Here is a 19,613-nt window from a genome sequence, read left to right as displayed (position 1 = left end):
ACGGTTCCCAAGGAAGGCCTGAGGTCAGGCCGGTGCAGGCCTAGCTCTCCAGCTTCGCCTCTGTCCCCAGTTGCAATGGATTCAGGAACTCAGTAAGAACAGGTACCTCGGCCAGGTGGAACCTTTGTGGGAGTATGACAGAACTCTTGAGCATTTGACAGGACTCTTGGGGGTTAAAAAAAAAGGATGAAACAAATTAACACCAAAACAAGTCCCAAAGTAACCCTCTAAGAAAAAAATGGTGCTGCATGAAGCCACCGCCTGGCGGGCTTACTGATCGTGCCGATGGAGCGCATCAGACTGAAGAAGTTCGCAAGGAGAAAAGACCTCTTCCTCCCTGGTGTAGGTGTCATCTCTGGAGCTTTCAATGTTCCATTAAAAAATGATAAAAACCCACAAACCAACCCAGATGTCCCCCTCCGCTCTCCTGCCCCAGTTTGGCAGCCACTCGCTGGCCCCGTGCTGTCAGACGTCTTTGCTGTCCCCGTAGTCATTGTAGGGGATGCTCAGGGTCTGCTCCTCACAAGTCTTCCTGAGGTCCCGGCTGAGCTCTGACCAGTCGAGTCCGTAGGGCCTGATCTCGCTGTAGCGGCAGCCCAGGTACTTGAGCGCGCTGCGGCGCAAGCCTATCTTGGGCTCCTGAAGGAGTCCGTCGCACCAGCTGCTAAGGTCTCCAAGCTGGGAGAGGATGAGGCCAGCTTTCCTGTGGACGGAGCATGGAGGATACTTAGGTTAAAAAGAAAGAAAGCAGGCAGGACAGAGAGCCACCACTAGTGTGAGACTCCAAACTTCAAGAGGGCAGGGGCTGATGGGCTTTGTGGACTGTTCTATCTTTGGCACTTGTAACAGCAGATCCAGGTAATGAACGAGGGAATGGAGGGCTGACTGCGCACAGTGGGGCAGGCACCAAGAGAAAGAAGAGAAAATGTAATAAGAAAAAATAAACAAGAGAAAAAAAGAAACCCTAATATCTTAGTGGGAACATACACCTTTTAGAATGGTGGGGACGGCAGTCTTGGGAGACAAATCAAATCAATTTTCTTTAAAGCCATTAATTCATCATCACTAAATGGCGAGTGCTGTGCTTTGCTGAATATGTCTCCTTTCAAGGCTCTGTCTGAGCTGGTGACAGCAGCCGGTAGAGTGCACTGAGGGGGCTTTCAAATGTGACCATTGGTGCCCACATTGAGGTCATGATGGCACAGTGAGGTCCAGGACAGCTGTGCCCTCAGCTCACATGGACATGGGGTCAGTCTTTGGGCAGTGAAGACTGTCAGTGGCACATGTCACCTAGCTAACCTCCAGGCAAGCTCATGGTTCATACTCTCATTGCCCCCAGGAGGCATGAGGCCACCGTCAATACCAGTAAGCCCCAGTCAAAAGAGTGGGAAAGAAGGGCTTGGAGGGCGGGGGGGGGGGGCTGCCTCAGCTCACACACCTGGAAAGCAGTGATCCCCTGGGTCAGCACTACAGAGTGAGAGCCTCTGGCCTAGAGCTGGGGAAACAGCTCAGCCCTGCAGCCCCTTCTTCCTGGCACCCCCCGCTGTCAGAGATCAGGCTGCCTGAGAGCTGGTCCTCAGGCCTCCCTGGCTCTCACTCGACACTTAGGATGAGTGCAGAAGGATTCCCTCACCTATTATTATTATTATTAATTATTCAAAGACCTAAGTGACCTGAAGCTCATGAAGGAAGATTCTCTTATTTGATGAAGCTCACGTGAGGCTGCACCGTGCTCCTCTGGAACACCCAACCAACCATGCGCCTTGTGATGTTTATGGACTGCCTGGCTCATGCAGAGAAACTTCCCTTTTCTAGTTTCATCAACAATTCCTCCCAGAAGCTGGAAGTTTCCTGCACCCTATTTAGAATGAACTCTCAAAGGGCAATAACCATGCTCCTTTCATTCCTCTTCTTCTGTCCTGGCCCTGAGCGTCCCCAAGGGGCCGTCTCCCTGCATTCCTAAGAGGCCACACTGAAGCCAGGCAGGGAAGGTGTTGAGCCTGGCAGCAAAGTCAAGGGGCCAAGAGTGGCGGGGAGTCACTGCAGGGAAGGGCTCGTTTCCTGACTCCAATGGCAGGTCAGCGCCCATCAAACAAACACTCCCCCGACCAAACAGCTTCTCAGTCCGAGGATCTATACTCTATCATCAGTTTCTGCTGCTTGGCCAAGAAGATTTTCCGAAAGTTGTCAGCAGTGAGGACACTGGTGGCCCTTCCTCTTCATCCATCCTACTGTATGGCAGTCATTGCTAACAGATTCCTGGGGGCGGGGGGCGGGGTTGAAGAACAGGAGTAGAGGAAGAGGGAGAGCAGCCTCTGAAACATCTTCAGGAAGCATGCGGGAGGCATCCTGGCCACCCCCTCCAAGAGCAAACTGAAGTACCCCATGGAGCCTTCGTGGAGGCTTTCACGGCTCACGTTCTGGTTTTTCAATAAAAATTACTCTGGGTCTGCCCTTGACCATCTCAGACCCTGGAGCCTTCTTTCTTGGAAACAGCACGGAGTATTTTCACCCTGAACTCAGTCTGGAGGTCTCCGCCAGGGAAGCCTTTCTACTGCTCACGGGAAGTCTGTACCCACAGGCCCACTTTCTCAGCTAGCCCCAGAGCGGGTTGATGTAGCTGAAGGTAGAGGACTTCCCTCTCCTTTGGTCCTCCCCGAGATCCCTGACACAGAGAGGAAAAACTTTATTTTTCTATGGGCTAATGAGACAACACAATGTCTTCTAACATCTTTTTTCTTCTGTGAAAGACCAGTATTACACAGAAAGAGGCCCCTGGGAGGAGAGAGAACAGTCAGTAGCCAGCTTGATCTTACAGTGAGACCCACATTTCTTCCCCTGCTCACTTTCTTCATTAACCAATTTTCCTTCTAACTCTTGAGTTACAAAAGAGAAATTTACAAAGACTCCAAATGCCCTTAGAAATCAAGATGAAATATGCAATGTTAGTACTATTCAAATTGCGGCATTTATTCTCCCTAAGTTAGAACTGTGTATGTACTCAATAAATGTCAGAAGAAAGGAGGGCAGAGGGGAGCAGCCTGGGGCCAGGGGATGCTGGTAAGCCCTGTGCCATTGCAACTTAGGGCAAAATAAGGTCAAGGAGGGCCTTTAACAACTCTCATATTGCTTTCTAAAAGAATGCGGAATTTAACTCAAAATTGGTCTGTACTATGCAAATAACATATGCAAAGTTTGTGCAATAAATATTTTTGGATAAACTTCTTGATAAATTCCTAATTTCCTTTCCCAAGACTGAGCTTTGGGCTCCTACAGTTTTGGCATTTGGAATTAAGCATCGGCATGATACAGAGGGCAAAGCAGGCCAGGAGCAAAGGGTTCCGGAGTTCAGGAAATGCATTCATGACTTGACTGCTTAAAGAGCTTTACAAACTAATCTGCATGACCAAGGCCATCAGAAAGCAGAGGACTTATTTCTCTGAGCACCTAAGCTCATGCAGGAAATCTCAGCAACAGTATTATGGAGCTAGAAGTACAAAAATTTGAAAGAAACTTTAAAAGAGACAGTGCAGTCCATTGGTTACCTGGGGCCTAACTCATCCTCACACCGCCAGGTGAATTCTCCAAAACTCTCATAGTGCTGGTTATAGTGGTAGAGAACTCGATGTAAAGTGGGGGAACCCAGATCCAGGAGGGTGTTGTAGGCAGTCTGTTGCTCTTTCCCACTGGTATAGCCATTGAAGAGATTGTAGATCTTGTCTGCTATTTCTGAGGAGGGAAGAAAAAGCAAAGGAACCATGCATCCTTTAATGAGGGTCTGAGACATTTCAACATTATGCAAACATCAGACTTGCACAAAACTAGAGTGTACAGTCTACTGCACACCTAGGCTTTGTGCTCCATGCGGATTACAGGTTCTCAGGTCATGGTGCATGGAACAAGAAGAGATTAAGGCACAAGAGAAAGGGTGCATCAGGGGACGTGGTGAACAAGAGATGTATGCAGCTGCGGTTGGCGCAACCTCTCTACAAGTGGGAGTACACTAAAATAATGACAAAAAATAGCATATAGTAAATATACAAATCAATAACATAGCCATCTATTGCCACGATCTAGTGTTACGTTCTGCACATAAGTGCATGTGCAAGACTTTTGTATGACTGGCAGTGTAGCTGGTTTGTTTGTACCAGCGTCACCACAAACACACAAGAATGCATTCTGCTGCTACAGCATCATGATACCACAACATCATTATGTGAAGACAGGAATTTTTCAGCTCCATTATAATCTTATGGGACCACTGCTGCATAAGCCGCATGTCTAGCGTTGACCAAAACAGAGTTCCACAGCATGTAACTATCAATAAGGTTTCACATATTTAATATATATGCACATGTGTGTTGGTGCATGCATATGTGTCTTCATATGCACATGTTCGTGTGTGTGTGTGTGTGTGTGTGTGTGTGTGTGTGTGATGTTAAAGAATACCCAACCTAAAGGCTGGAGAAAATGGTTTGTATGATTCAGTTTGCCTCTGCCCCACCAACCTTCAGTTTTATCTTGTTTAAGATAAAAGTGTTCAACTAGGATACCTCTAAGGTCGAGTTCAGTCACAATACTCTGTCTCTACCCAGGTTTCCTAAAGGTATGTAACCTGAGGCAAAAACTCGAATATTCACACTTGATTGGCAGGTGCAATCCCAGGGAAGCAGGAGGAAAGAGAAAGAGAATGAGGCAAGAAACAGGGAGAGGAGTACACAAGGTGCTCCAAGGGACTGGCCACATCCTCCTGAGAAGCTGGCTGCTGCATTTTGTCTGGAGCCCCTGGATCCCTAGTGTTCTCTCCAGAGGGACAAAGAAAGAAAGGAAGACCAGCTCCCGTCCAAGACCGGTCCAAGTTCACTCCCCTGAGGATTGTAGCCCTGCATTTCTAGGTTGCACGTGCCTGGGTATGATTGCTCTGCAAAAGTGACGGTGGCCCAAGCTGCCAGTGGCCTTTGCTCAGGGAGGAAGTGAAGCACCAGCAGGTCACTGTTGAGCAGCGTGGACCCCGGGAAGCAGTGCTGTGGAAACAGCACCTTTCCCAGAACCCCTGGGGCAGACAGAAGACTCTGCAGCTCTGCGTGAGCCCTCTTTCAGTGCGATTTATCTTTCCAGTATTTTGGCCTCAAAGAGGCCTGAGTTTGGTGATGTGGCAGAGGGACAATGATTCAGTACAATGTTTCCTTCTGCAGCTCACAGCACTGGACCATCACACGCCTTCTCATTAAAGCTGCAGAGAGGAGACGTACTGACTTGGTCTTCCTCCACGGCCGGGAGCAGAGCTGGGGAAGCAAAGCTTGTCTCGACCCGGCGTTGACTCTAGGGATGAAGAAACACGTCCCCAGGGAGCCAAAGCCTTCGCCCCCCACTGAGGCTCCATGAGAGGAAGGCACAGCAGCCTGCTCCTTGCCACAGCCCCACGTGGCTGCAGGACTCCTGGCGATGGCAGCTGCACCCAGGAGTGTCCTGGGTCGGGGAGTGAACACACATTGACCTCCATGATATATGCCATCATCTGAAATAGGAGATATTTCACTCTCTGGTCCTGTGCAGCTGTTCTCTGGCTTGTCTGTCTTGTCCATGTCTGTGACGACAGAGCCAGATCTGAACTTCTTGGCGCCCCAGGTAGCTAGCACAGGGCCAGAATAGAAAATGTCAGCTAAGTTCATGGAACTCATGACCTTGGGTGCAGTATGAGTCCACTTCAGGTGCAGGCTTCTCGGGCCGGTTACGTCACCCCTTTAGCAACATAACTTAAAGCCGACACATTTTGCTGCACTAAAAATGATTTTGCATCAGAAATCATGTAGATTTTCAGGTTGTTAAAATGGGATCAAGACATAAAGTGGACAGTGATCTAGAAGATGATGATCTGTGGTGTCTCTGGTTATTTATTAAAGACCTGTGAGTGCCAAGAACTTTCCATACATGAATTTCAATTCTCACCTTCCTGCAGATGGATTTAAATGCCCTATTTTATAAATAAGGAGATTCAGAAAGGCCCAGTTACCCGCCCAAGGTCACACAGCCAATTTAGGCTGGAGTTTAGTTCTAAAGTGTGTCTCTCTGCTATTGCTGTTTTACACTGACACTGGGTAGTTGGTTGTATGTCGCCAGTTTAAGGCCCAGGAGGCCCAGTCTTGGGGATGAGGAATCTGGAGTGACTTTCCCTGGTAGAGGACGTGGTTCTGATTGGACCTAGGTGTAAAGTCAGTGGATCTGAGATAGAGGGGAGCAGGGGGCTGCTCTAAGAGCCACTCAGTGGGAGACAGGCCGTGCGGCTCAGACAGGAATGACCAGGGCAGGGAAAACGGGATCAGACAGCAGCTTGGCCGGGGAGGTCGGGGCGCCCCTCCTACCCTGCTCTGATGCCACTGGGTTAGTTCTTACAAGGGGAAATGGCCCAGATCCCAGGCTCTGGTGTGGCACTCTCTGCTGAGGAAGGACAGTGGCAGGAGACGTGATTCTTGGCACCTTTGCCATTATCACACATCCTGCCCAGAGCCCTCAGGGCTCTCCAGGGCAATCCCAGGATCCAGTCTCCATGACAACCAGGCCCTACCAGACCTGCCCCATTCCTCTCTTTAAACATGAACCAAGGGCCGCAAGCTTTCCTCTTCTCCCACAAGCCACGAGTCTCGGGACTGCTGCTTCTGATATGATGTCCCCTAGATATCTATGGCCTCCTCCTTCACCTCTGCCCAAGCCACCACAGCCAAAATGCACCCGGCACTTCTCTGCCCCACCCCACACAGTGACCTTCATGAGATACGCCATCGCCTGAAATAGGAGACATTTCACTCTCTGGTTGCTGTCGTCTGTTGTCCCTGCCCAGATATGACCTCCAGGAGGCCAGGGCCTGTTCCTAATGCCTGGGACAGGTAAGGACCGAATATTTGTTGGATAAATTAAATATTAATTTATCCGACAAATATTATGATATAATATTTTGTAAGGACTGAATATTTGTTGGAAAAATGAATATAATATTAATTTATCCAACAAATTATTAAATAATTATAATATTAAAAAATAAATTCATAAAATCTGATGATAAACTTCTCAAAAAAATAGATCAAGTCTGATTATTTTTGTTTCTTCAGCCTCTAATACCAGGATTGATAAGTAGCTCTGGAAGCAGCAAATAAAGGAACGGCCATGTGTCGATGCCTGGTGCCAGTGAAGGCGGCCGGGTGACGAGGAGGACTGGCGCTCCTCCGTGAGCTCGAGGCCCTGCCCAACCCTCACGCTGGCCTGGGGGTCGAGCTCACCACCACCATGAGCTGGCACCTGCTGGGGCTGGGTGGGTCTCGGTGGCACACATGGCCATTGCTGGTGCCCCCAGCTGGAGCACAAATGCCCAGTGGCTTTACCGTGAATTCCTAGAAGGTATTTCCTTTAGGAAAGATCTTCACATAAAGGAGAGCGTCTGGCCTCTGGGTAATTAGGAGCTGGAGTCATGCCTCGGGGCCACTTAAAAGGCAATTCCCATTTGTTATTAGATTTAAGCTCAGACCCGAGCGGACGATATTTATGGTCTCCATCTGGATGTGAGGGAGGGAGGCACGTGACTTTTTCGGCAGACCTGCTAGAGCTTATTAATTTGCAAGGATCCCCCAGTTAGTCCAACTCGTTAATCTCCAGATTTGCCTGGTGCAGGAATCCTCCTGGCTGAAGGGTCCAGGGCCTGAAAGGGTTATTTCACTCTCCCTGCACGAACTTGGCTCTTGTGCCCGAGCTGGCCTGCTGGGATTCCAGGGAGTTTTCCGGGGGCAGCACAAGCAGGGCACATCTTGATCCACCCTGAGGGACTGCAGCTGACCCCAAGGAGCCCCAGACAAAACAGGGTCGAGCTCTGTGCCTGGCCAACTGCTTCCCACCAACCACCCTGCAGGTGGCACCAAGCTACCTCACTGCCACCTGCTGTCACCACCCTGTCCTCCCCAGCGTGCCACCTACTCAGCAGAAATCACGGTGGCTGCCACCACCTGCAAAGTCACCAGCAACCTTTCCAGCACAGAAAAAGCTGAGGCACCTGTGGTCACCTGCTTCCCTGCAGCTTAGAGGAAGAAATGGAGGCCTGAGGGCCCCTGGGCTGCCCCAGACACTCCTCTCGGGGACAGTCCATCCCGCAGCACATCCCAGTGACACGCAGGGTCCTGAAGGCAGAAGCTTCTGGTCTCCTTTTTCAGGTAAGCTTTCATTTTTCAAAAACATTTAGAAATAAAGGAAAGGTTTTCAATCTTTTGCAAAACAGCCCTCAGAATATTTAGTGTAACAGAGTAAAAGTGGGACTCGGGGTCAGATAGTCCCCTGACTTACTCTGAACCTCAGTTTCCACAGCTATGAAATTCACTTTCCTTTAATTCTGAAAATGCTGAGTTCCTACTGAAGGGCAGGCTCTAGGCACTCATGTACCTTTTAAAATTATCATATTAGATTACTTAGCTCAGTTCCCACTAGAACCTCATTGGTTGGGGTATGCACAGATGAGCAAACTGAGGCCTGAGTTCTCAAGGTCAAGAAGGCGGATGATGGAGTAGGAGTGTGAACTTGAGCTGTTGCCTCCAGGGACTGAGTTCTGAGGTCAGCCAGCCAACCATGCTGCCTTCCAGGTGACACGGATATAATGGTGTAGGAAAGAGGCTGGGCTCCCGCCCTCATGGGGCTCACTCTCTAGTGAGGTCAACAGACATTATAACTGTTATAATAAGAAACAGGGAAGGGACGTCCTGAAGAAAAGAAACACGGACACCTGACCGTGGCTCCTGCCCGTTCCTGGCCTGCGGAAGCCACACCATCTGGGATCTGCAGGCTGAGATGAGTCTGTCGGAAGGACTGAGGGTGGGGAGCACTTGAAGTGATGGGACCAACTTGGGCAAAGGAATGCAGAGACAAGCAGGTGTTGGAGATGTTGATGGACAAGGGCCATCCATGGCAGTTCTGACCTGACTATTAACTATTTTTTGTCACAAGGGGAATGGCAACTTATTAAGGAGTCTGCATGGAAATCACCCCTTCAATGTGCCACGTGGGTTAAACCTGAAAAGGTTCTCAGAAGTCGCACAGCGCTACGGTATCGGTGGTTTTAACTAAAGCAGGTCTAGGTCACTATTCTGCCTGACTTCGTATTATCCTGATGTCACCCTTTGGCATTCTGGGATTGTGACCCTGCTGATCAATCAGATGACAACCAGAGTCAGGAGCCCAAGTAAGGTGATCCTCTTGGAATCTGGCAGCCTACTCTTCTGGCATGGGTCCATGTCTGTATCAATAGGCCAAAGCCATTAGGTTGATCCTACCCGATAGAACTGACGATTGATCAGATCGCTTTAACTAGTGTGGAGCCCTGCAGAAGGGTGACCAGGCTGAGGGGATTCTAGGTGTGTGGGGTATGAAAACCTTAGAGCAGGAGATGGTCGGGAGCGTCCTGTGAGTGATGCATGCTGACAAACAGACCGAATCTTCCCAATTGCCAGGGCCAACCCTGGTGTGTGTGTGTGTGTGTGTGTGTGTGTGTGTGTGTGTATGAGATCATGCATGTGTCTCAGAGAGGTGGGCTTGTACTGAAGAGGGACAAGTTTAGCCAAGAACTGAGCTATAAGCACTTGCAAAGGGAGGGAGGGCGGGGGGATGTAAGGAAGACTCGACCGGAGCCTTGCCCGCTGCGGTCCAGAACATCAGACTCTCAGAGAGTAAGAAGTGGCCCGCCGGCACCTTCGGCTGCAGGTTCCAGGCACATACCTAAGCACCAGGCACCGGGGCCCCTCAGCGCCTCCTGGGCCTCTCTGACCTGGCCTGGGGGGTGATGGCGTATGGCATGGCAGAGGGCAGAGGCTGAGGAGGAACGCTGGGAAGTCGGGCATCCGCTGGGCCTTGCTGTCTTCCCCTTCCCAAGACCACCCCCTTCAGGTGGCTCTGCAGGACACCTGTGGCCCCATCACAGCAGGGGAGGTCTCTGGGCACGCCTCGCGGACACTGCTGACCTTGGTCTCTTACCTTGGGCTTTGACATCGTCCACCACGGGACACGGGGTCTTCACGATCACGTCGCTTGGCCTGGAGCGCCGGCCCGTGTTGTCCACGCCCCACAGGGTAAACCTGGAAGGGAGGCGGAGGCCGCGTTAGCAGAGGACACAGGCTGGGCGGGGCCCCTGAGCACTGGTGGAGCCCAGCCTCTCCTGAGGGGCAGGTTGTGACCCCAGCTGCGGTTGCCATCCGGAGGCCACCTACCGCCATCACTCAGGTCAGAAGCACCCAGCCCGCGGCCTCTCACTGCTTCCTGTGGCCTGGGACTGGAATCTGCTGTCCCAGTACATTATCTGTGGACAGCACTCTGGTGTGGGCCCTGCTGTCCTCGGGAGGCCCGGACCAGCAGCCTCAGCATCCTGGGGGAGCTTTCTTGGCCTCACCCCAGACCTACTGAATCAGGCTGGGACCAGAAACCTGTGCTTTCCCGGGCCTTCCAACTCTTCTCTCTTCTATTTAGTTTTTTTTTTTTTTTTCTTTTCCTTCCTTTGTAATTTTTTTTTTCCATTTTTTAACATGGAGTCTCTCTATGTTGCTCAAACTGGTGTTGAACTCCCAGGCTCCAGTGATCCTCCCATCTTGGCCTCGGAATAGTGGGGCCTACAGACCGGCTCCACCACCTCTGCCTCCCTTCCAGGGAATTCTGATGCCGGTTTAATTGTGTCAACTACTGAGCAGGAGAGTTTATGTCCTTAGAAACAGATGGGCCACGTGGAGTCACAGTAACTCCTCAAGCTTTAATTCTCCTTATCTGTGAAGAGGGATGATAATAAGATCAGTGGCTTCAGTGTGAGATGAGATGATAATGCACAGAAAGACCTGGGACATCGCATGGGGACATGACATGAACCCTATCTGCTCCACTCTGCACCGCCCTGCGCTCCCCTGACACTTCCATGCAGGAGCCAAGGACAGATTCTGTCTTTAAAGTCAGAAGCAAAACAGCCAGAGTGGAGGGTCCCTTGGCTTGCTGGTGGCTGGACCCTGCGTGGCCCGTGTGCAGCTCTCTCTGGCCCACCGAGCTGCTGCCCGCTGTGGGCCAGGAACCCACAGGGAGGGAGGGAGGCTGCGCCCCGACAAGGCGAAGACATGTTCCAAGGAAACCTCCGGAGCAGTGTGGGGACTTGGCCATCAGAGACTGCACGCAGAACTTCCTCCCCCGTGATGGAGCTGGACGGAGAGGAGAGGGGAGAGTCCAGGGCCTGCGACTCAGAGGCTTTTGAACATACCCAGAGAATAAAGCCTGGTGTTTCCCAGGGCCTCCAGAGGACGGGCGTCTACAGGACGTCAGGTAGTGCTGCCCTCTTTGCCTGTTTCCCTCCACTGTGGCCACAGGAGGCTGGGTTTATTGGCAAATGTGGGCTTTTATTCCTCCTGGCAGAATTACAAGGAGGGACAGAGGTGAAAGGAGGAGAGATGCCACAAGGTGGAGTGGCCCAGGTAAATGGTAGCTGGGCCCCAGAGTTGAACTGTGTGAAGATGACCTAATGACTCTCAGGAAATACGTGTTCCTCATGACCACCACTCCCTCTCCATAAAGAGACCCAGAGAACGAGAACGGTCGGAGCAAGGACCCGTGTGCCGGGAGATGTCATTCGCCCTCTTCTACCTCCCAGAACGCCCACATGGGCATCACAGGGACTCCCGAGCAGGCTCCATCCACCAGCAACCCTGCAGGTGGTGACCCGCCTGGGTCCAGCAGGGTACAGCCCACACCACAGCTGCTGGATTCCTAAAGGACTCTCCGCCCCCTCACTGACCAATCAGAACCAAGCACTTGGCGTTCCCACCCTGTCTGCACAGGGCGCACTTCAGTCCCCTGGCCTGTGCTCCTATGCCGTGGTCAATGGTCTCACCTAGCACCAACCTCTACCTTGAACCGTGAACTGGGGGTCCTGCCGCCCTCCCTCCTGCCACCAGCCACACACTTCCCAGGGACAGTGCTGGGCTAGCCCTGGCCGCCATGGCCTTTCCTCTCGTGCATCCTCAGCATCTTGGTCCTGTCTCTAGAATTACGAGTGAGGACACCAAATCCAGGAGCTGGTGCCCCTGATCAGGCGTGCCTGGCACCAGCTCCGCTCGGAGTCTAACCTCACACCTGGTCTTGGAGCACGTGCCCATTCTCTCTCCACACACTTGTTCCAGGCCACCTTTAGCAGAGCTTCCCAAGGGTGGACCCAGCTCGTGGTCTGGATCCCATGCTGAGCAGTTCCCAGGGGCCCTTACGAAGTACAGGAAGGCACCGAGTCCAAGGATCTAGTGTGGCACAAACCTGGAGAGAAGCCTCCTCTAGGGAGGGAGGGAGCCCCTTTCTCACTTCTGAGATTCGGATGCGGGCCCCTTGTGTGGGGGGAGTTCGTCTCCTGCCCAGGGATTGACCTCTGTTGTGGAAGCTTCCCTGACCCTGCAGTTGTTCTTATTGGAACCAGGAGGCATGAAGCCCCGCCTCCCCAGGCTGCTGCCCCAGGGCTGGCATGGCCGTGGGCTAGGGCAGGAACCTGCTGGACTCTCTTGGTTCCACCAGCACCTGTTCTCCCTAATTTATGGCTGAGGTCCAACATACCTTGGGCCCCTGCCATCCAGTCCTGCTTTTCTTTGCTTTTTCTCCTTCCAGGGCCCTGAGTGTGGCCTTGGAGCTCCGGGTCAGGGCTGCAGTCTGGTCATCCTCTAGCAGGCCCACATTGTGGCCCACCATGTCAATCCTAGTCCCTTAATTTCGAGCAGATTCCCTGGCCCCTGGTGGAAAATGTCCTTAGCCTCAGGTACCGACTTGGCTGCCAGATGAAGCCTCACTTGGTGTCTGGCTGGACTCACTTCCCAGCTCCGAGCTTGCCCCGCTCCTCTGGGCAGCTCCACGTTATACCTTGCCCGACTGTAAATTCCAGTTGGAACGAAAGCGCCTGGGCTTACATTAATTCTCACGTGACTCTGGGCAATTATTGTAAAAATTAGGTTCCCAAGCTCTAAACCACTTTTATTTTTAAGCATATTTTATTTTTAATATGAAGCAAATACTAGGGAGGAAATGCTCCGTGCAACCTTCCCAGCGAAGACGTAGCTGGACCTGAGGACCCTCCCTGGCAGCCCAGCTCCTCGGGCCCTGGGGATCCTGAGGAGCAGCCAGTTTGCTGTGCGGTGAGGGCCAGGAGCACACGGCACATTTTCATGTGGAAATGCCACGTGCTGTCATTTCAGGAAGGCTTCTCTGTTTATTGTCAGCATTATCGTTTCTACCATTGAACACTCGCAGGACCCTAAGAGGGTTAGCTGGGATTACTGGGTAGAAGCGATAAGCCTTGCTCCCAATCCAGGGGGCTCAAGTGTAAGTCCATTTACTGCTTCGTCTGAAGCTTCTGGGCTCCTGCCTTGGCCGCGGGGCTGGGACTGTGCCGTGCGTAGTTAGAGTTGTGGTGGTGACTTTGGTGAGGGTGTGTGCGTGCAGCACTGGCTGGTTTGGCTCCACAGCTGGCTCTGAGAGGCCTGGAACTTAATGCGCAGGGTGATCGCAGGCCTCCAGCCAGGCTGCTGGCCTGCTTTCCTTCTCCAGGCCTGGTGTCTGCTGATCCCATTCCTGAATTATCTGTCACCTGTCCAGACGGCAGAGGCTCTCCTGTGGGTGGGTGTGGTGATGACGGGACAGTGGGCTGGAGGCCTGGGGCCACTTTCCCATTCTGTAAGGGGAATGGGTTGGGCAGACTCACTTTAGGATTCCTCTCAACCGGAGGATCTTAACCGTGTTTGTGCCGTGGACATTCTCAGAATAGGGGCTTTTTAAAATGCACTAAATAAAATACATCAGATGGCTAAGGAAGCCGGCTGGAGGCAGCTTTCCCTCTGTGGCTCTTGAGGCCAGCTCTTGCCTTTGTGTGCCGTAGTCAGACCGTGCTGCTAGGTCCTCACGGTAACCTGGGCGGCTGGGGTAAGACACAGCGTGGGAAAAAACCCCAGACCCTGATCCAATTCCTATCCATCGTCCACACCCCAGATAACTAGCTGCGTGATTCTGAGGATGTTACTCAGTTTTGCTCAACCTGTTTTCTCAACTCTAAAATGGGAATAACTCCAAGCTCACAGGGACAAAGAGGATTCCCAGACACACCCAGGATAAAGCACCTCTCAGCTCCCCTGCAGCTGCCTTCCTCCTGTTCTACAGATAAGAACGCTCCTTGCAGAAAGCTTAAGGCTCTTACAGTCCCTTGGTGGCTAGAAACAAAATCAGGCTTGGGGTCCCGCGTGTTCCCAACTCCTCATCCAGGGCTCTCTCCCTGTCCCCGGGCCTGAAGCACAGGCTTCCCAGCATCTTTGAGAATGGGGAGTGACTCCCCGGCCACCCACCTCACCCTCTCTCCGTGATCTGCAGCGCCACCTTGTGGAGGCCGGCTGTTCCTTCCTTAACCCCATGCAGGCAGGGTCTCCTTCAATAATCAACATTAATAGAAAGTTTGTGTCTCCTAAGACACAGGTGGGGAGCACTAGGGGGTCACCAAGGAGAGTAGAGTAAGGACAGGAGGGGCCTGTGACCTCTGATCAGGAAACAAAGCCAAATCAGGCCGACATGAGTTACATCCCTGATTGGGTAAAGCCTGGCACTCCTGAAAGATTACTATGCCAACCTCCTGCTCCTTAGAACTGGGAAATCCCTAGCCAACAGTGGGCCGGAGCCCCTGAGCCCTTATCACAAAGGGTCATGCGAGTTTCCCTGAGCCTGGAGGTTTGGCAGGGCTGGGGGTGTGAGTTCTCAGATCCTCTTTGTTTCCCAGGCTCTCCAGCAGGGGAGGACCACAGCTGCCCAGTACCAGAGCAGGAATGAGGACCGTCCACCATCACTTGAAGAGCAGGCTGCCTCCCCTGGTCTTAGTACTGTCACCTACACCTGCACACACGTCCCCATCCCCCAAACGTCCCTTGTCCCCAGGTGTTTCACTTTCTCTACGCGTGGCCTCCACTTCCGGCTCTTACTAGGGCACTGAAGGTGTTCAGCCAGAGCAGTCAGCTCACGGCCATCAATGCCACTCGAATCCCCAGCACTCTCGTCTTTGAACTCCCTCACTGTGGAAATGGAAATGATTTATTCTGGAAACCCTGACTCTCTTCCTGTGACCTCATCTGTAAACTGTGAAATGCTTTTCATACTGATGGGGTCAAAAGGCCCTGCACCGCATCACTGTGAGTTCTGCCTTCGCCCCCAGATTTTTCCATCATGACTTAGATTCTATCACAATCTCTCCTCTTTTGGCGTCTTTCACGCCTCTGCTTCACAAATATTGTCCGATTGTTCCGAGAGCACAGGGAGAGACGGGGAAGAGTTCACCCAGAGAATAGGGTTGTTCCAAGTGCCGTGGCGTCATTCACAGTACTTTCTTTGAAGAAAAATGCCGACGAGTTCTAGTTCTATAAATTATTTCAGGGCCACTAATGCTAGCTTTCTAAAGCACAGTTCTTGATGTTCTTTCCTCAAAAAGAAATCAGTGTTCTCCTCTGACATTCGGTGTTCACCAATTCTGTCTGCCTCAGTTTCTTCCGTTGCCTCTTACTCAGGTGCCCGCTCCCCTTTGGTCCACTGGCTACTTTCCTTCGTGCCCCTTCGTGCCCCTTCTCCTCTGCCCTTGCTGTGTCCTCAGCCTGTGTTCCCCGCTCCGTGCTTCTCCAGCTGTGGACGTCTAAGGAACTGGGTAGAGGCCATCTGCTCTGGTTGGGAGGAATGGCTTCCCTCTTTTTTCTTCAGTGTGTTCCTTGCTCTTCTATCAAACATTTAGCCATTCCACCTTATGTTCAAATCCGTTGTTTATATGTTTGTCCTCTACCTTGCCACCCCCTGGAGGGACAGGATGGTTGTCTTCCTAGATCCTACCAGTGCCTAAGCATTCAAGAAGGTTCTCTCTAATGGCCCCTTGGGAACAAGACTTCAGAGCCTCAAAATCTTTTGCCAAGACTCTAAAGGAACCCAAGTAGCTAAGGGGGACCAGTAAAGAGCCTTGAACCTTTCGGGCAAAGAATCTTCAGGCAGGTGTGGGTTACTCACATGTAAATGGTGTCGGGTTCCAGGCATCGAATGATGAGAGAGATGGTGGTGAGCTGCTTGTCTGGCACCTGAGATGGCATGGCACAAGGGGATTTTGCTCCAGAGATGATGTCGTCCACGAAACTCAACACTGTTTCTATCCAGAGGGAAAGAATTGGAAAAGGCATGAGAAACTGATGGCCAAACAATGACAAGATACAATCAACTCAATGAGAACTTATTAAAATTGGTCAATCCCAATCTCCTTAAATTCCTAGTTTTTTTTTTTTTTTTACTGTTTCTTATTTAGCCTATTAGTTTAGACCTATTCTTCTCGAGCTGGTTCAGAAACAACCTAGGTAAAATGTACAGAGCATATCTGTGAACTCTTTCATGAGACATTCTTGGAGTGGACAAAGCCTAGCTACTTTGGCCGGTGGGTCACTGCCGTGCCTCAGTGATACCTGTGTATCCCAGAAGAAGAACCTCAGGAGAAGCTGTAGACCACTCCCCGGGCCTGAAGGCAGTCACCTGGTGGACCCCTATGTGTCTCAGTGGCCAGTTCACCAGAATCTATTTACCCTGATTGTGGATATGGCCATCCTGATGGGGGACGGCATCTCAGCATGAGTCTCAGGGATGGTGTTGACCATTTCCTCTGCATAGACAGGGAGATAACAAGGCCTGGGACATTTTTCATGGTGCGTTTCCATTCCTTTAAGGCTTCCCTCTCTCCGTTGGACCCAACAAAAACAGAGTTTGCTTTAGGACAAAACCCGGAGCCAGCGCATCTGTTTGCACATGCTTTCGCCTGGAGGGGGTTATTAGCAAAGAAATTTTTTTTTCTGTAATCATGAGAGTGGTTAGCAGAGAATTGTTTCCTAATTGTGGGCGAGGATAACTAGCATACTGTATTGCTGTTTCTTTGTGAGTGGGCCTAGAGGCAATGAAATGGACACCTCTTTTATAAACAAAAAGAGAGGCAAAATCAAAACAAGACTCTTGGACGCTCCCCTAGCAAAGACTCTTAAATGGACGAGACAGGCTGCTGCTTGGAAGAGACAGCAGCTGCGGCTTCCCTGTCCTCCCACACTGCTCTGGGTCCCGGGGACCGGGGCAGAGCCGGAGGCTGGGCGTTCTTCTTTTTTTTTTTAAATTTTTACCTTAGATGTAAACCAGCCCACGTGCAGGGCACGCTCACCTGTCTCCACTTTGGAGTGGTCCATCCTGTCGGTGACCTTCTCCTGACGGATGAGGTAGTCCACAATCTGCACCCCGATTGGTGGCTCTGAGTGTTCCCACTCCAGGACCACGAGGGTGCTGCTGGGCTCATGAGCCGTGGAGAGTCTCAGCCTACGTGCAGACAGGAGGGGACATGAGATGGGGACCCAGCTCAGACCTGTACTGGCCCTGGGCCCCTTCTCAACTGGTACATGGTATACTCTTCCTTTTCCGTTTTTCTAAAATATTTATTTTTTAGTTGTAGTTGGACACAATACCTTTATTTTATTTATTTATTTTTATGTGGTGCTGAGATTGAACTCGGGGCCTTGCACGTGCTAGGCGAGCGCTCTACGGCTGAGCCACAGCCCCAGCTCTTCTTGCTTAAGCTACTAAAATGACTTCCCTGGAGGCCCATCTCTTTCACTAGACAGTACGTTTCTTCAAGATCCTTGATATATGATTTATGCCTCTAAGCACCTGTTACAGATTAGGAACTCAATGAACATTTGTAAGTAAATAAACAGACAAATAAAAATAAATGAATGAATGTTACATGGGTGGGGTAGTTTTGGAAAATTCTCAGGATCCAGGCGTCTAAAAAGAAGTGGGGAATCGGAAGCAGTCCCCTATAAAGCCCTTATAGAGGTATGCCTTTATATGGCTTGAAAATACAATTTCTGGATTTCTTTTGAGAAATTTTAAGACAATGTGTGTCTTCCTGAAGGTGGTGACCAAGGGAACCTTGCATCAACAAGGCCACACTTAGTTTAGGTTCTGTAGCTCACTGGGATCTGTCCTGTCGCCCTTGACCCCCCTCCTGCTTCTTCCCCATCCTCCACCGGCTGCTTGGAAGTGGTGCCCATGGAGGGCTTCAGAGGGCGTGAGGACGCTGTCGAGTTCTCCCTGGCCAGTCTCCTGAACCTGCCTGTTCAGTTCTGGTTCGTTTTGCCTTTGCTCTTGGGTTTCTGTGAACCTGATGCTATAATTCCAGCATCTACTTGTTTTCCGCAATTTGAAATCTCATTCTTTGCGAGTTGTCCACTTTGGCCACGGCTCTGCCTTGCCATCTCTTACCTCCTTGTACCTCGTAGGTCTCAGTAATCACTGTTGACGTTCACTGGGGTGGACCTCCTGATTGTCCGTGTGGTTTCAATTCACTGCCTTGTTCTGACTTCTTCTAGGGGCTCAGGTTTCCCTTCTGCCTCCAATTCCCCACTTCTTTCTAGACCACTGGATCCTGAGAATTTTCCAAGCTCCTGCTCTCTCCAGCCTCCCCCGGCCCCTAACAATTATCCCTGCCACTCACTCCTGTCCTCGGTTTCTGAATCCCACAACCATCTGCAATTCAGGCCCTCCTGCCCGCCACTCAGCTCCCAGATGACTCTCATTGCTCTCAGGGACCACTGGGCAAGACACTGTGGATCACCTCAAACCATCCGCAATGTTCTATTTTAATTCAGTAAATATTTATGAAGTACCTGTTCCTGGCAAGGAAGTGCTGGATCCTAGGAACACAGTGGCCCTAGCCCCTACTTTTATGTAGCTTATTGGGTAATAGAAATATACAATTATACATGTGCTAAAAACTTCAACAAGAAATCATAGGACACTGTGGGAGCAATAGTAAGGGGTTTAGCTAGTGGGAAGATAATCGAAAACACATGTTCTCCTGCTAGTGGCTACTATGAAGGAGCACATAGTTTGCATATGACATTAGGATGGAATAAACCCAAAACAGTGCGGATATTGACAAATTCATTAATTAGAGTCATATGCAGAATGCTATTTTGAAGAAAAAGCGCTAGGCAGCTTAAGTAACTAACTAAGCCTTCTGAGAACTCAAATTCTGTGAAAATATGGACTAAGACCAACCCCTATTGAGAAATAGAAGTGTGTGTGATTTACACAGACTTGTGTAAAATTAGAGTGTGTTTCTATTTCCAACTACCAATTAAAATGCAAGAAACTGATGTTTGTAACTGAAAGAAGTGATCAGAGTTGACAAGAAAAGTGAGGTACTTAATAGACATTTCCTGTTTATGATATTTTGACTCAAACTGCTCTTTAGCTATGATAGTTAGTAAATGCAGGTTTAGAGATGAAGCCAGCCTTGGGCCAATGGGTGGGCCTGTGTCTACTTGATAACTTTGCTGGCTTCAGTGGTACCTTTCAAAGGTGGCTTTCTACCTGGTAAGTCAGTCCAACAGCCTGAGATTCTGATGCACCCTTTCTCCTGAATGAAAGAACTTTGACTACTAATGAACTTGGTTCTCCTTTGACTCCAGAAGTCCAAGTTATGATACAAAGAGCAAGAAGCCAGTGCCTGGGGAATCTAAAACCACCCACAGAGAGAAGGA

The 19,613-nt window shown here is 50.7% G+C and overlaps 1 protein-coding gene across 2 annotated transcripts in view; it reads right to left on the bottom strand.

The window, feature by feature from the left end:
• Positions 1-454: 454 nt before the first annotated feature.
• Astn1 (astrotactin 1) overlaps positions 455-19,613 on the bottom strand; it is a 279,953-nt gene continuing 260,794 nt past the window's right edge. For both annotated transcript variants that reach the window (XM_076831510.2, XM_076831511.2), the window contains exons 19-23: positions 17,234-17,385; positions 16,054-16,189; positions 10,003-10,103; positions 3,546-3,729; positions 455-703 (exon numbers count right to left, since the gene is read on the bottom strand). In XM_076831510.2, the coding sequence (XP_076687625.1) occupies positions 466-703; positions 3,546-3,729; positions 10,003-10,103; positions 16,054-16,189; positions 17,234-17,385 (811 nt within the window). In that variant the 3' untranslated portion in view covers positions 455-465. The remainder of the gene's footprint in view (positions 704-3,545; positions 3,730-10,002; positions 10,104-16,053; positions 16,190-17,233; positions 17,386-19,613) is intronic.

The sequence above is a fragment of the Callospermophilus lateralis genome, chromosome 13 (genome assembly GCF_048772815.1).
Source record: "Callospermophilus lateralis isolate mCalLat2 chromosome 13, mCalLat2.hap1, whole genome shotgun sequence".
Taxonomy (NCBI): domain Eukaryota; kingdom Metazoa; phylum Chordata; class Mammalia; order Rodentia; family Sciuridae; genus Callospermophilus; species Callospermophilus lateralis.
Note: the sequence above shows the minus strand (reverse complement) of the source record. Positions and strands in the feature narration are given on the sequence as shown.